This window comes from Arvicanthis niloticus, chromosome 17 (genome assembly GCF_011762505.2).
Source record: "Arvicanthis niloticus isolate mArvNil1 chromosome 17, mArvNil1.pat.X, whole genome shotgun sequence".
Classification (NCBI taxonomy): domain Eukaryota; kingdom Metazoa; phylum Chordata; class Mammalia; order Rodentia; family Muridae; genus Arvicanthis; species Arvicanthis niloticus.
Window position 1 is genome coordinate 61,288,539 of NC_047674.1, and position 11,984 is coordinate 61,300,522.

Sequence of the window (11,984 nt, forward strand, 5' to 3'; positions counted from 1 at the left end):
TATATGCAGACATACAGAGATAAAATACCCATATGCATAAAAAAATACCTCGAGAAAAGCAAAATAAAGGAAAAGGGTTTATTTAGATCATTATTCCAGAAGGCAGCCTATTACTACTGAGAAATCTAGACAGTAGGAACTTGAACCAGCTGGTCACATCATATGACATCCACAGTCAGAAGTAGAGAAGAAGAGAGCCAACCAGTAGGATGGCCAAGATAAATACTTCTCTCTCTTCTTTTCTTTTCTTTTCTTTCTTTCTTCCTTTCTCTCTCTCTTTCTTTCTTTCTTTCTTTCTTTCTTTCTTTTTCTTTCTTCTCCTTTTTTCTCTTCCTCCTCCACCACCTGCTCCTCCTTTTTTCTTTTTCCTCCTCCTCTGCCCCCTCTCCTCCTCCTCTTTCTCTTCTTTTTCTTAAAACAAGTTTTCACTGTAGCCTCATACTCAATTTACAACACAGGTTGTCATCTGATTATGATCATACTCCTCCCAGTTGCTTGGGCTGCAGGAATACTGATACAAGAAACTGGTATATGGTCAGCCTGTAAATGGCTTTTCCTTATGAGGTTAAAAAGAAAGAAAAATTGAAAAAGATGAATCATTATGATCTTTTCCAAACTGCTAATTTGTGTTTTATCCTTAGGTCTGAAAAACAGAAGTCAGAGACACAGCACGTGATAGCATGTGTGACTTTCCCAATGCTATTCTGAGTACCACATTTTTAAACTATTTATTTATATATTTTACATATATGGGTGTTCTGTTTGCATGTACAGCTGCACACCAGAAGAGGAAACTGGATCCCATACAATTATAGACAATTTTGCACAGTTGTGAGTTCTGTGGGTTCTGGGAATTGAACTCTGAACTCTGGAAAAGCATCTCTCCAGCCCCCATCACATTTTTTAAAAAATGGAATATATATAATCCTATAACCCCAGCATGGAAATAGGAAGAGAAGCAAGGGTTCAAACCCAGTAGGCTGAATACCATAGAGCCATCTCAGGGAGTTCCCTCCTCAAAAACAAACAAACAAACAATGACTGTAGCCCCAGCACTTGGGAAGTATAGTAGGGGAATCAGGTCATCCTTGGGAGAAAATAATAGTTTAAAATTAAAATAAAACAAGAGAAAAAAGAAAACAGGCTGGAGAGATGGCTCGGTAGTGCTCCTCTTGCAGAGGACTAGAATTTGATTGCCAACATCCATGCAGGGTTCACAACCACCTGTAATTACAGCTCCAGAGGGTCTAATGACCCCTTTTGGCCTCCATGGTCACCTGCACACATATGTACGTAAACACACTCATATGTAATAAGTAATAAAATAAACACAAATTTTTTACCACTGAGCTTCATCTCCAATCATTTGTTTTTTGAGACAGGATCTTGCAATGTATCTAGCCTGGCCTTGAATTCCCATTCTACTGTTTGGCCTCCACTTGCCAGGGTTGCAGGCTATAATACCACTTCTTACTCTTTCAAATATATTACATATAAACATGACAAGAATTTCTGTCTTTTGAAAACAACCCATTTTGGCTTGGTGATAAAAGGCCTGTAATCCCAGTACATGGGCTGTGAGTGCAGGAGAACGTCGTCAAGTTCTAGGCCAGATTAGGCCGCATGAAACCATGTTTCAAAAATATGTCAGCCAGGTAGTGGTGGCACCTACCTTTAATCCCAGTACTCGGGTAGACAGATCTCTGTGAATTCAAGGTCAGCCTGGTCTACAGAGGAAGAACCCGAGACAGCCAGGACTACACACAGAGAAACGGTGTCTTGAAAAACAATCACTGAGGATTTAGAGCATAAGCCTTGGGTTTAATTATGTAATTCATATTGATATTTCTTTTTATTATTTTTTTACTGATGCTTTGTGAGTTTCACATCATGCACCCCAGTCCTGTTCATCTCCCCCATCTTCTCATATCCACCCACCCTTTGTCCTTGCAATCCCCTAAATAAAAAACAACCAGAAAAAAGAGAGAGAGAGAAAATAAAAACTATCTCTTCATGGAAGGTATAGTTTGCCAGAGTGTGTCTCATAGTATAGTCCTCTATCCATGCATCGTCACTTGCAAATGTTCACTGCAATGAGTCACTGGTCTGGTTCAAGGCTTCCATGACACCATCAGTATTGGATCTTCACCAGGACTCTTCTTGGTTATCCTGCTGTTACCCTGTGTCATGGAGATCCTGGAGCTTTGGATCAGCAGGACTGGTCCTTTCATGCATCCCAACCAACTGCAGATGATATAGATTTGGGGGTGGGCCAACTCAGAGCCCTGGAATTGGGCCTGGGTGGGCACTGAGGTGATCATCACTCAGGCTTTACCTTATCTGTACCACTGAGATGAGTTCTCCAGCACTGCTCAGGCTAGGGCACCCAATGCCACCGTCAGCAGGAGGCAGGGTCAGGTTTCCTGCTCTCATGCCCTCAGGGCTGGCTCACCAGTACCCATGCCTCCAAAGCCAGCTCCACTGTACTGCCCAGTCAATGCACAGGGCCCACTCTCCCAAGTGCTCTAGCCTGTGAGGAGCTGGCTCACTTTGCCATCAAAGCCAGCTCCACTGTGTTGCCAGGGTGAGGTGCAGGGCCCACTCTCATGAATGCTACAACCACTGAGGCAGCAAAGCTAGATTTCCTGCTCTCATGCCCTTCTGGCCAGCTCTCCCAACTACCATAGGTGGCATACACACAGAAGAGACAAACAGATGCACTGTTAGATAATGGTATAAGAATTTAGCATGTGCTAGAGCTGTCTGAAAAAGTGTTTATCCATGCTGTTTCATACAGACACACACACTGCAAAAAGCACTAACAGGTCAGTTTCTGCTTGATACCAATGCTCTGGGAGGCTGAGATAACACAGCTACAGAAAGTGGCAGAGGTGGGAGTCAACCCCAGTGGTGTTGGCCAACAAAACAAGTGGTTTTTCAAGTGTGCAAAGAGCAAAAGTCAAGTGAATTCATTCTGAATGAAGAGGCCAGTTAGTCATACATTTTTGCTTAAAAGTCAGTTTCATGTTTTTTTTTAAAACCTATGAACTTCAAATATGTCCTCTCTCTCTTTCTTACTCTGTGTGTGTGTGTGTGTGTACTCTCTTGCACGTGCACATATGTTTTCTGAAATAGGATTTAAATAACCCAGGATGGCTTCAAGCTTAGTATGTGGTCAAGACTGGTTGTGGACCTCTGATCTTCCTACTTCTACCTCTCAACTACTTGGGTTACTGATATGCACCATGATGTCCAGCCGAATTCACTAATCTTAAGATTTTTTTATTACTTTTTACTGTTTTTTTTTTTTTTAGTTCCACGTTTCCCAAAATATGACCTTGGTGTATAGCCAAGAATGACCTTGAACTTTTGATCCTCCTTCGTCTACCTTCCAAGCCGTGGGTACCCAGCCACATTCACCAACCTTAATGTCCCATTTTCTCTCTCTTTTTTTTTTTTTTTTTTTTTTTTTTTTGCCTTTCTTCATGCTGAATTCATTATTTTGGCTTGTCATCCTCCCAATTATAGGACAGTCGTGCATATATTGTCCAGTGGAAAAGCAAACTTTGGTCAGAAGGGAAGATGCCCACTGCTAGGCCTAACAATCTTAGTTTAGTCAGTAGGTTGTACTAGGGGAAGCAGAGAACCAACTTCTGCAAGTTGTTCTCTGACTCCCATATCCCCATGGTCACACACACACATACACAAATAAAAATGTAAGAAAGATGGTCAGACCAGAAAGTCAGCCTCTTGAGTAGACCTGTTGTTTTGTTTGCTAAAACTGCCAGCCAGTGCTATAGACCTGTAGCTGAAGGTTACAGCCTTTGGTCTCAGACACCAGACCCTACACTCAATCCTTAGCATCACAAAAATTAACTAATTGACTAAATCCACTCCAAACCACACCAAAAGGCACTTTCTGTTGTTAAGGGGAAATGACTAGATGTTGTACCGATGTGGTACAAGCTGTATGGCAGAGATAATAATGCCTAGGGTGCTCTTTTTCTGTGGCAGATCTTCTGCCTGGAACTGTGTTGTTTGAGGGCTTCAGAGCATGTGGTAGACAACAGGGAACCGTGGGCGGCTTGCTAACAGTTCTTATAAACATCTGGGTATTTATTTAAGGGCAGAAACACAGAGCATTAGAACAGAGAGCCAGCTTAGTTTGCTCAGCCCGTGGTCCCAGATCCAGCCTTCTAGTATATTCTGAGGAGCTAGTGCCAGCGTCAGCCCTGAGTTGTCAGCCTGCTGAGGGTGGAGCAAGGGGACAGAGAACAATGGTGCCCTTGTACAGACCAACGTTTGTCTGCTTGTTTTCTTCTTCAGTTTATTTTCTACGTGTGTCATCTTGCGGAAAACTTTTCAGTTAACTTTACTTTGAGGGTAAAGGTCAGTGGTCTCGCTGGGAGTCACAGACATCTATGGTATCTAGTGAAAGTCTGACCCTTCAGCTTTGTCTCTCCACTTTCCCATCCTCAAAGGATCTTCCGCTCCTCAGACATGCGTTCCCTGAAGCCTTGGCCTTCACAGCCTGCCCTTCACTACAGTTAGTCCTTGCTCTCCTGATTTTCTTTTCTACTTGCACACGTGATCCTCAACATTGCCAGAAGGAGGTAGTACTGATGTTATGAAATGTGTGGCTTGTGTGTGAGTATGTGGCTTGTGTGTGTGTGTGTGTGTGTGTGTGTATTTGTGTGTGTGTGTATTTGTGTGGTGTGTTTGTGTGTGTGTGGTGTGTATGTGTGAGTGTGTATGTGTTTGTGTGTGTGTATTTGTGTGTGTGGTGTGTGTGTATTTGTGTGTGTGTATTTGTGTATGTGTATGGCTTGTATGTGTGTGTGACTGTGTATGTGTTTGTGTGTGTGTATTTGTGTATGTGTGTAGCTTGTATGTGTGTGTGACTGTGTGTTTGTGTGTATTTGTGTGTTGTGTGTATTTGTGTGTGAGAGTATTTGTGTGTGTACGTGTGTGTGTGCATGTGTGTGTGTGTGTTTTGGCATTCCTGGGTGACCCATGCCAAGGTGTACCCCTAAGAAATCATGCCATACAACAGACTGGGTATAAAGGAAGCTTATTTGGGGAAGGGAAGGGAGTGAGGGCCTGGAAAGGGGGTAGAGACAGAAAGGGAGTAGCAGAGGCAGAGGCATTTTTTTTTTTTTTTTTTTTTTTTTTACGGTAACAAAAGAAATAACAAGAACAGTGAGAGGAGTTCAGTGGAGCTCCCATATTCACAAACCTTTGGTATATGCTATTTGTTTGCTTGACATAAGACCTCACTATGTGACCCTGGCTGGCCTGCAACTCAGAGATTTAAGGCATACAATGCCACACCCAGCTATTATAGTATAGTAGTATAGTTTCTTACTGACTCCTGGTAATTTGTTGTGTTTAATTCATAAAGTAACTTTTGCCACAGGTATCATGTGTGTAACACACAGAGAATATAGACTTTTGGTATTCACTGGCATGTGTTCCTGGGGGGCATTGGAATGGTTAAGGGGAGCCACACAAGCAGAATCCAGAACGGAGAAAACTGCTGAGAACTTGGCTACCGAGGAGTGTTAATCTTCAGGACTGTCTTGTTTTACCTGGGTTTCATCGACTGGGAAGTCTGAGCTAGGTAGGAGGATCCCAAGTTCATGGCCCGCCTAAACTACAGAATGAGCTCAAGGTCAGAATGGGTAATTTACTGAGATCCTGTCTCAAGATAAAAAAAAAAATACTTAAGGCCTGGGATGTTTCTCTGTGGTAAGCATTTGCTCCATATGTGCCAGGGGGCCCACATAGGCTCAACCCTGGCACCACAATAAAGCAAAACAACTGCAAACATACAGTATGTGCAAACATACTGGTGGAGAGCGTAGTAGTTCAGGGCAGTGCTTAGCACATGCTAAGGTTGATGAGAAAACAAAACAATAGCTACACCCAACAGTGAACGATTGTCTGCCATGTGTGGGAAACGGGTTTATCTCTAGCACTGCAAGATAAAAACAGTCACAAGAAAATGAAGCTTTAGTGATGGCGAGATGGCTAGGTAGAAAGGAGTGTACACACACTGGCACAAGCCAGCTCCCATTCATATACTGACATTAAATAAAACAACAACAACAACAACAACCAAGCGTGTGTTGTGACTGGAGAAACAGGTCAACAGTTAAGAGCATTTATTATTCTCCAAGAGGACGGAGTTAAAATCCCAGGGCCCACAGGTGGTTTACAACTAGCTGCTACTCCAGTTGCAGGTGACCTTCCATCCTCTTCAGGCCTGCCTCTTTAGTTACTGCAGGGTATTACACAAAGCAGAGCTGGCCTCCAGGTGTACGGGGAGGTATTGATTCCCTAATTGGTTCTTGATTGTGTCAATAAAGGAGTGGAAGCCAATTGCTGGGTGAAGGGGAAAAGTGGGACTTCCTGGTCCCAGGAGGAAAAGAAGTGACGCAGGAGAAGAGATTTTGAACCAGGCTTTGAAGCAAGGAGGAGGCTGTAGTCATGTAGGGCTTGGGGCCCCTAGAGTTTATAGTCTCCGCCTCGAGTTGGGGGCCGAGGATGAAGGAAACTAGTTAATAAGATTAAGGCAGGAAGCCGGTTGGTGGTGGCGCACGCTTTTAGTCCCAGCACTTGGTTGGCAGAGGAAGGCGGATTTCTGAGTTCGAGGCCAGTCTGGCCTACAGAGTGCGTTCCAGGACAGCCAGGGCTACACAGAGAAACGCTGTCTCGAAAAAAGATTAGGGCAGGAAATTCTTCGCCCAGCCATTGAGTTAGCTGGTTTTAAAATAATAAAACTGTCTAGTGTTTTCCATCTGCTGCGCTAAGGTGGGCAGGAGGAGAAAGAGGACAGCCAGGGCAGTAATTGGCTGCTTGGCAAAGAGGCTGGGGGAGCTATGGCAGGTGGTGGGGGAAGAAACGGTCAAAGGATCAGCTGCCCTCCCCACCCCCAGGCCCCTTCCTATATAATCCAGACATTTTGGTCTCTCCCTTCCCTCCTCTCCCTCTGGTTCTGTCTGCCCTCCCCACCTCCCACCCCCCCACATGCTCTTTCTTTCTCTTCCCCCATCTCCTGTCCCTTCCTATGGCAACTTCCCTGGCCTCCTTCTCTGGGGCCACTGAACTCACAAGGGAGCAGCTTCCCAATAAACTTGCATTTAATATAATCTAATCTGGTTTGAATTGGCTCATTTCACCAGCAGAGAAATAATTTATCACATTTATCTATATCTATCTATCCATCCATCCATCCATCCATCTACCTACCTACCTTTCTATCCCACCAGTTTTCCACAAATAGGCCCGAAACTCACCAAATAATGCAAGCTAGCTCTGACCTGCTGGCCGTCCTCCTCGCTCTGCCTCCTGGGTGCTGGGATCCCACTGGGTGCTGGGATCCCACTGAGACACGTTAGCTAGCTCATTTTCTGTTTTTATTTTGCTATTGCTTTGTTTTCTCATGAATTTCTGAAGAAATTCAGTTTCCAATTTGACGGTATTGTGGGCGTGCATCTGAGGATGGGTGGAGGGGCCAAGAATGCACGCTTTTGGCACATCCTTCATTTCTGCCTCTGACTGTCAATCACACTGTAAGAAGAGTTAACTTCTCCTTTGCCACCCATATGCCTGAGAGGTAGAATGTCTCAGGAGGCCTATAGGTTTCTGGTCTGTGTTGGACTCCAAAGTTCTGTTAACAAGAGTCAGTCTGCTTGTTTAGCCAGCTGTGGTGTCTTCTCCTCTCAGATCTGTTTTGATAAAGGAAACTGAGTTCCAAACAGGGTATGTGTAGTTTGTATGGAGGAAGGAAGAAAAAAGGAATGGAAGCCATATTGTAGCTGATTTCAAATTAGACTACCCCCAATATTTACTGAATACACACTATTTCTAAAATGGCTCGGAGCCTTATTTGGTGGTTTGTTTATTCACTTTAGAGGCAATTTTTTAGTCAGTTAATTGAGATAGGGTTTCCTATAGCACAGGTTGGCTCAAACTGGCTGTGGAACTGAAGGTGTCCTTGAAGAACTTTTTAAATCTTGCTACCTCCACCTCTGCTTGTTGGGATCACAGATGTATGTCACCATACCCAGTTTATGCAGTAACTGACCACTGAACCCAGGGCTTCATGTGTGTGCTCCACCAACTGATCAACATGGCCATTTCCAATTCACTGTGCATGTACATTCCTCTGTGTGTGTGTGTGTGTGTGTGTGTGTGTGTGTGTGTGTGTGTGTGTGTATGTGCCCTTCCCCCAGCCTTGAGCAGGCCTGAGAGACCTTGTTTACCACAACAGACCAAGTGATAGAATCTAGGTGGAGTTACCTACCTTAGCTGCATGGGATTTAGAAGAGGAACTGCCCCTGAGCTTGCCTTGAGATATCTCTGGCTGTGACCAAGAACAGATTATGGATTATCCCACCCATCTCTGTCTGAAACCAGGAGGGGTTTTGGGTTGGGCCTTCCCCTTTAAATTGAGAGCTGAACTTTAAAGCTTTGAGCATTGATGAGAGAACTTTGTCATGGCTTCATCTCTTCTCGCCCTCCATCCCCAGCCTCCCTTTCAGGTGAACCCAGTTGATTCGTGGCCGCAGGCAGCTACATGTGTATGTGTGTGTGTGTGTTGTGTTATTGATGTCACCGAGATAGCTGGGTTTCAAATTCATGGAAATCCACCCTCAGCTGCCAATTTTTAATTCAAATGTTCATGGTAAAAATGTTACTATAGTTATATGGCTTAGGCTGGGTGAGGCTGAAAACACCTATAGTTTTAGGAGGATGAAGCAGTACGGCCCTGAGCTCCAGATTAGGGTTGAGAACATAGCTCCTAGAATGAGCACTTGCTTAGAGTGCGCAGGACTTGATTTAGTCCCCAGCAGCGCAAATACAAGTAAAAATGAAACAGAGTTTGTGGCAGTTTGAGTAAGAATTACTCCCACTGCTCAAATTTAACTGCTTAGTCATCAGAAGGATTAGAGGAGGTGTGGCCTTGTTGGAGAAAGCACCTCACTAGGAGGTGGGCGGGAAGGTTTCAAAGACCCAAGCAGGGCTCAGTTCTTTTTTAATCCTTGCTACTTCTCCTGCACCAGGTCTGCCTGTGTACCCTCCATGGTCACTGGCGTGATGATAATGGACTAAGCCTCTGAAACCGTAGTCAACCCCGACCTAAATGCTTTCTTTTATAAGAACTGTCCTTGGTCATGGTGTCTCTTTACAGCAACAGAATAGTGACTAAGACAGAGTTCAAGGTCAGGTTGGACTAAAAAGTAGGTTTTAGGCCAACACAGGCTTATTTGTGTGGGTCACAGTGTAGTCTTGTCTCAAAAAAGCAACAAAAAGAAGGTGTTCTGAATTATTCAAAATCAGGGCTGAGGAATTAGCTCAACATCAGAGTTCTCTCAGGCCCACTTTGGAATCTATTCCCAGCAAGTGTATGTGGGTAAGGGTATCAAAATCACAGAAATGCCAGGCAGAGGCAGGCAGATTTCTGAGTTCGAGGCCAGCCTGGTCTACAGAGTAAGTTCCAGGACAGCCAGAGCTATACAGAGAAACCCTGTCTCAAAAAACCAAAAAATAAATAATTTTTTTTTTAAAATAAAATAAAATCACAGAAAGACCAAACAAAACTATAAAGAACAAACCAGGCGAGCTAAAATATTCAAAACTACTTATCAAAACTTTAAAAACAAAATGGCAGGATGAAGTTATAGTTAGTCACTATCACATTTGAGTTCAAATTCAAGCATAAAGAAAAGTACTGAATAAAAAAAATACAAGAATCTAAAAATCTGAGTCAAGTCAAAAGATGTTTAAGCACAGCTGAACATCACACAGGCGTTTTACTACTGCAGTTCTACAAATAGCTGAGCCCACACTCAGCATCTCTACGTTTGCAGATGAGGGCTGCCACCATGCTTCTCATATAAAGGCTTGGATATCTCTGCATATGAAGCTGAGGGCCAAAGGAATCCATCTTACCAAAAGTTCCCCAGCCACTCTGAATACCCTTTACTGCTAGAAGAGGAGCTAGTTCATGAGATTTGCAAAAGCATGAATTGAGTAAAAGGAAAAAGAAAAAAAAAGGCTGCTTGGCGTGCTCCAACAATACTTTGTTATGCAAGAATCTTTCACATTCATGCTAAGAAGCGGGATTTGACAAGTTAATTAATTTGTCTTTTTAGTTACCTAAGTGGGTCTGCCACTCAAATCCTTTCCAAGCCAGGCTCTTGCCAGATAACTGAACACATCAATGCAGATGTCTTTTGTCTTGGGGATTTAGCACAAAGAGATATGAGGAGGGCCCCACCTCCTGGGGTGGGGTGGGGATGGGGCTGAGAATGACAGTTGGGCGGGAGAGTGAGCCTCTAGATTTATGAAGTTGCCCTGTCTGAAACGAATACCAAGTGACATACTGATTTTTTTTTTTTTTTTCATGCAACGAGGGGCATTCTGAACTACATGTCCCAGAGGAGGATATACCATTGTCTGAGTTCCAGCTCTAAAACCCAGTCCACTTAAGTGTCAATTTTGTGTAGAACCAGGGAAGGCACACTGTAAGCTTTGGGAAACGGAGGAGGGAGGACTGGAGGAACATTGATAATTCCAGTATAGCTTTGGTTACAGTGAGAGGCCCTGTCGACAGAAGCCAAAGGGAAACAAAACAAACAATTCAGTCTGTGGAAGGGATGGTCATGCCTTGGTCAGAGTCATTTTTTTTTTTTTTTTTTTTTTTTAAATTTTCCTTTGGAAACTGGGTTTCTCTGTGTAGCCCTTGCTGTCCCGGAGTTCACTTTGTAGACCAAGCTGGCCTTGAACTCAGAGATCCACTTGTCTCTATCTCCCAAGTTAAAGGCTTGGGCCACACAACCGACTAAGTTCCTTAAGGGGGGGACCCAGAGTTAAGCAAGATGGCAAGTGAGCGTGCAGGGAAGAAAAGTCTGCGTGCCTAGTCACAGGTTTTAGGAGCAGTTTCTCTTCACAATATCGTTTAAGTCACTTGCTAAGGATCATGGCGGCAGCGGTAAAATGGGCGATATCAGACAGAACTATCTGGAAACATGTATTTCCAATCCAAAATGGAGCTTTATCTAGTGCTTGTCACAAATCTACATATTCTTCTGATCCGGATGACTACAACTGCAAGGTAGACCTGGCTTTGACATCCGACCGCAGGACAATAGTGTGCTACCGCCCTTCCATAGGACGTCCCCTATGAACACACCAAACCCATCTCTCAATCCGATCTTCTCCATAATAATGAAGAAACACACAGCGGATACTAAAAACCAAGTTAGAAGGAAATAGCAGGCAGCTGGAGCAAGGGCCCCTGATAGAACAACTCAGCAAGGTGTTCTCCACAAAGCATCGCTGATACCAGACAGTGTCACAGACATAAGAAACCGAATCCTCCCAAACACAGGTGACTACTCTTGATTCTATGAGCATTGAGGAAGCTTTGCTTTGTTTCTTTTTTGCCAGCTGAGAAAATGTACATCATTAGGATGGTATATAGGAAAATAATAAAAATACCCTTTTATGTAAAAAAGAAAGGAAGGAAGGAAGAAAGGAAGGAAGGAAAAAAGAAAGAAAGAAGAAAGGAAAAGAAGAGTGTGGGTTAGATGGCATAGTGGGTAAAGATATTTGTTGCCAAAAATATGACCAGAGTTTGAGGTGAGGGACCCTCCTGATGGAAGAAGAAAACCAAAACAGTAAATGAATGAATGAATTAATGAATGAATGAGAAAATGTTAGAGTCAGATTTGATGGTGCATACCTGTAATCCAGCATTTTTGGAGGCTGAAGTGGGAGGAGTTCTCTAAATTCTAGTCTAGACTGGACTACCTAGTGAGTTTTGGGCCACCCTGGGCTAGAGAATTAAACCATTTCTCTCTCTCTCTCTCTCTCTCTCTCTCTCTCTCTCTCTCTCTCTCTCTCGGTTTTTTTGAGACAGGGTTTCTCTGTGTAGCCCTGGCTGTCCTGGAACTCACTCTGTAGACCAGGCTGGC

The 11,984-nt window shown here is 43.7% G+C and overlaps 1 protein-coding gene across 1 annotated transcript; it reads left to right on the forward strand.

Moving 5' to 3' along the window:
• The first annotated feature begins 10,987 nt into the window (after positions 1-10,987).
• LOC117722750 (large ribosomal subunit protein mL42-like) lies at positions 10,988-11,296 on the forward strand. Its single transcript, XM_034522024.2, has one exon. It carries the CDS (start codon positions 10,988-10,990, stop codon positions 11,192-11,194), a length of 207 nt encoding a protein of 68 aa, XP_034377915.1. The 3' UTR covers positions 11,195-11,296.
• The last annotated feature ends 688 nt before the right edge of the window (positions 11,297-11,984 follow it).

Coding starts and splice junctions, on each gene's coding strand:
- LOC117722750 (XM_034522024.2), top strand. CDS start 10,988: ATGGCGGCAGCGGTAAAATGGGCGATATCAGACAGAACTATCTGGAAA.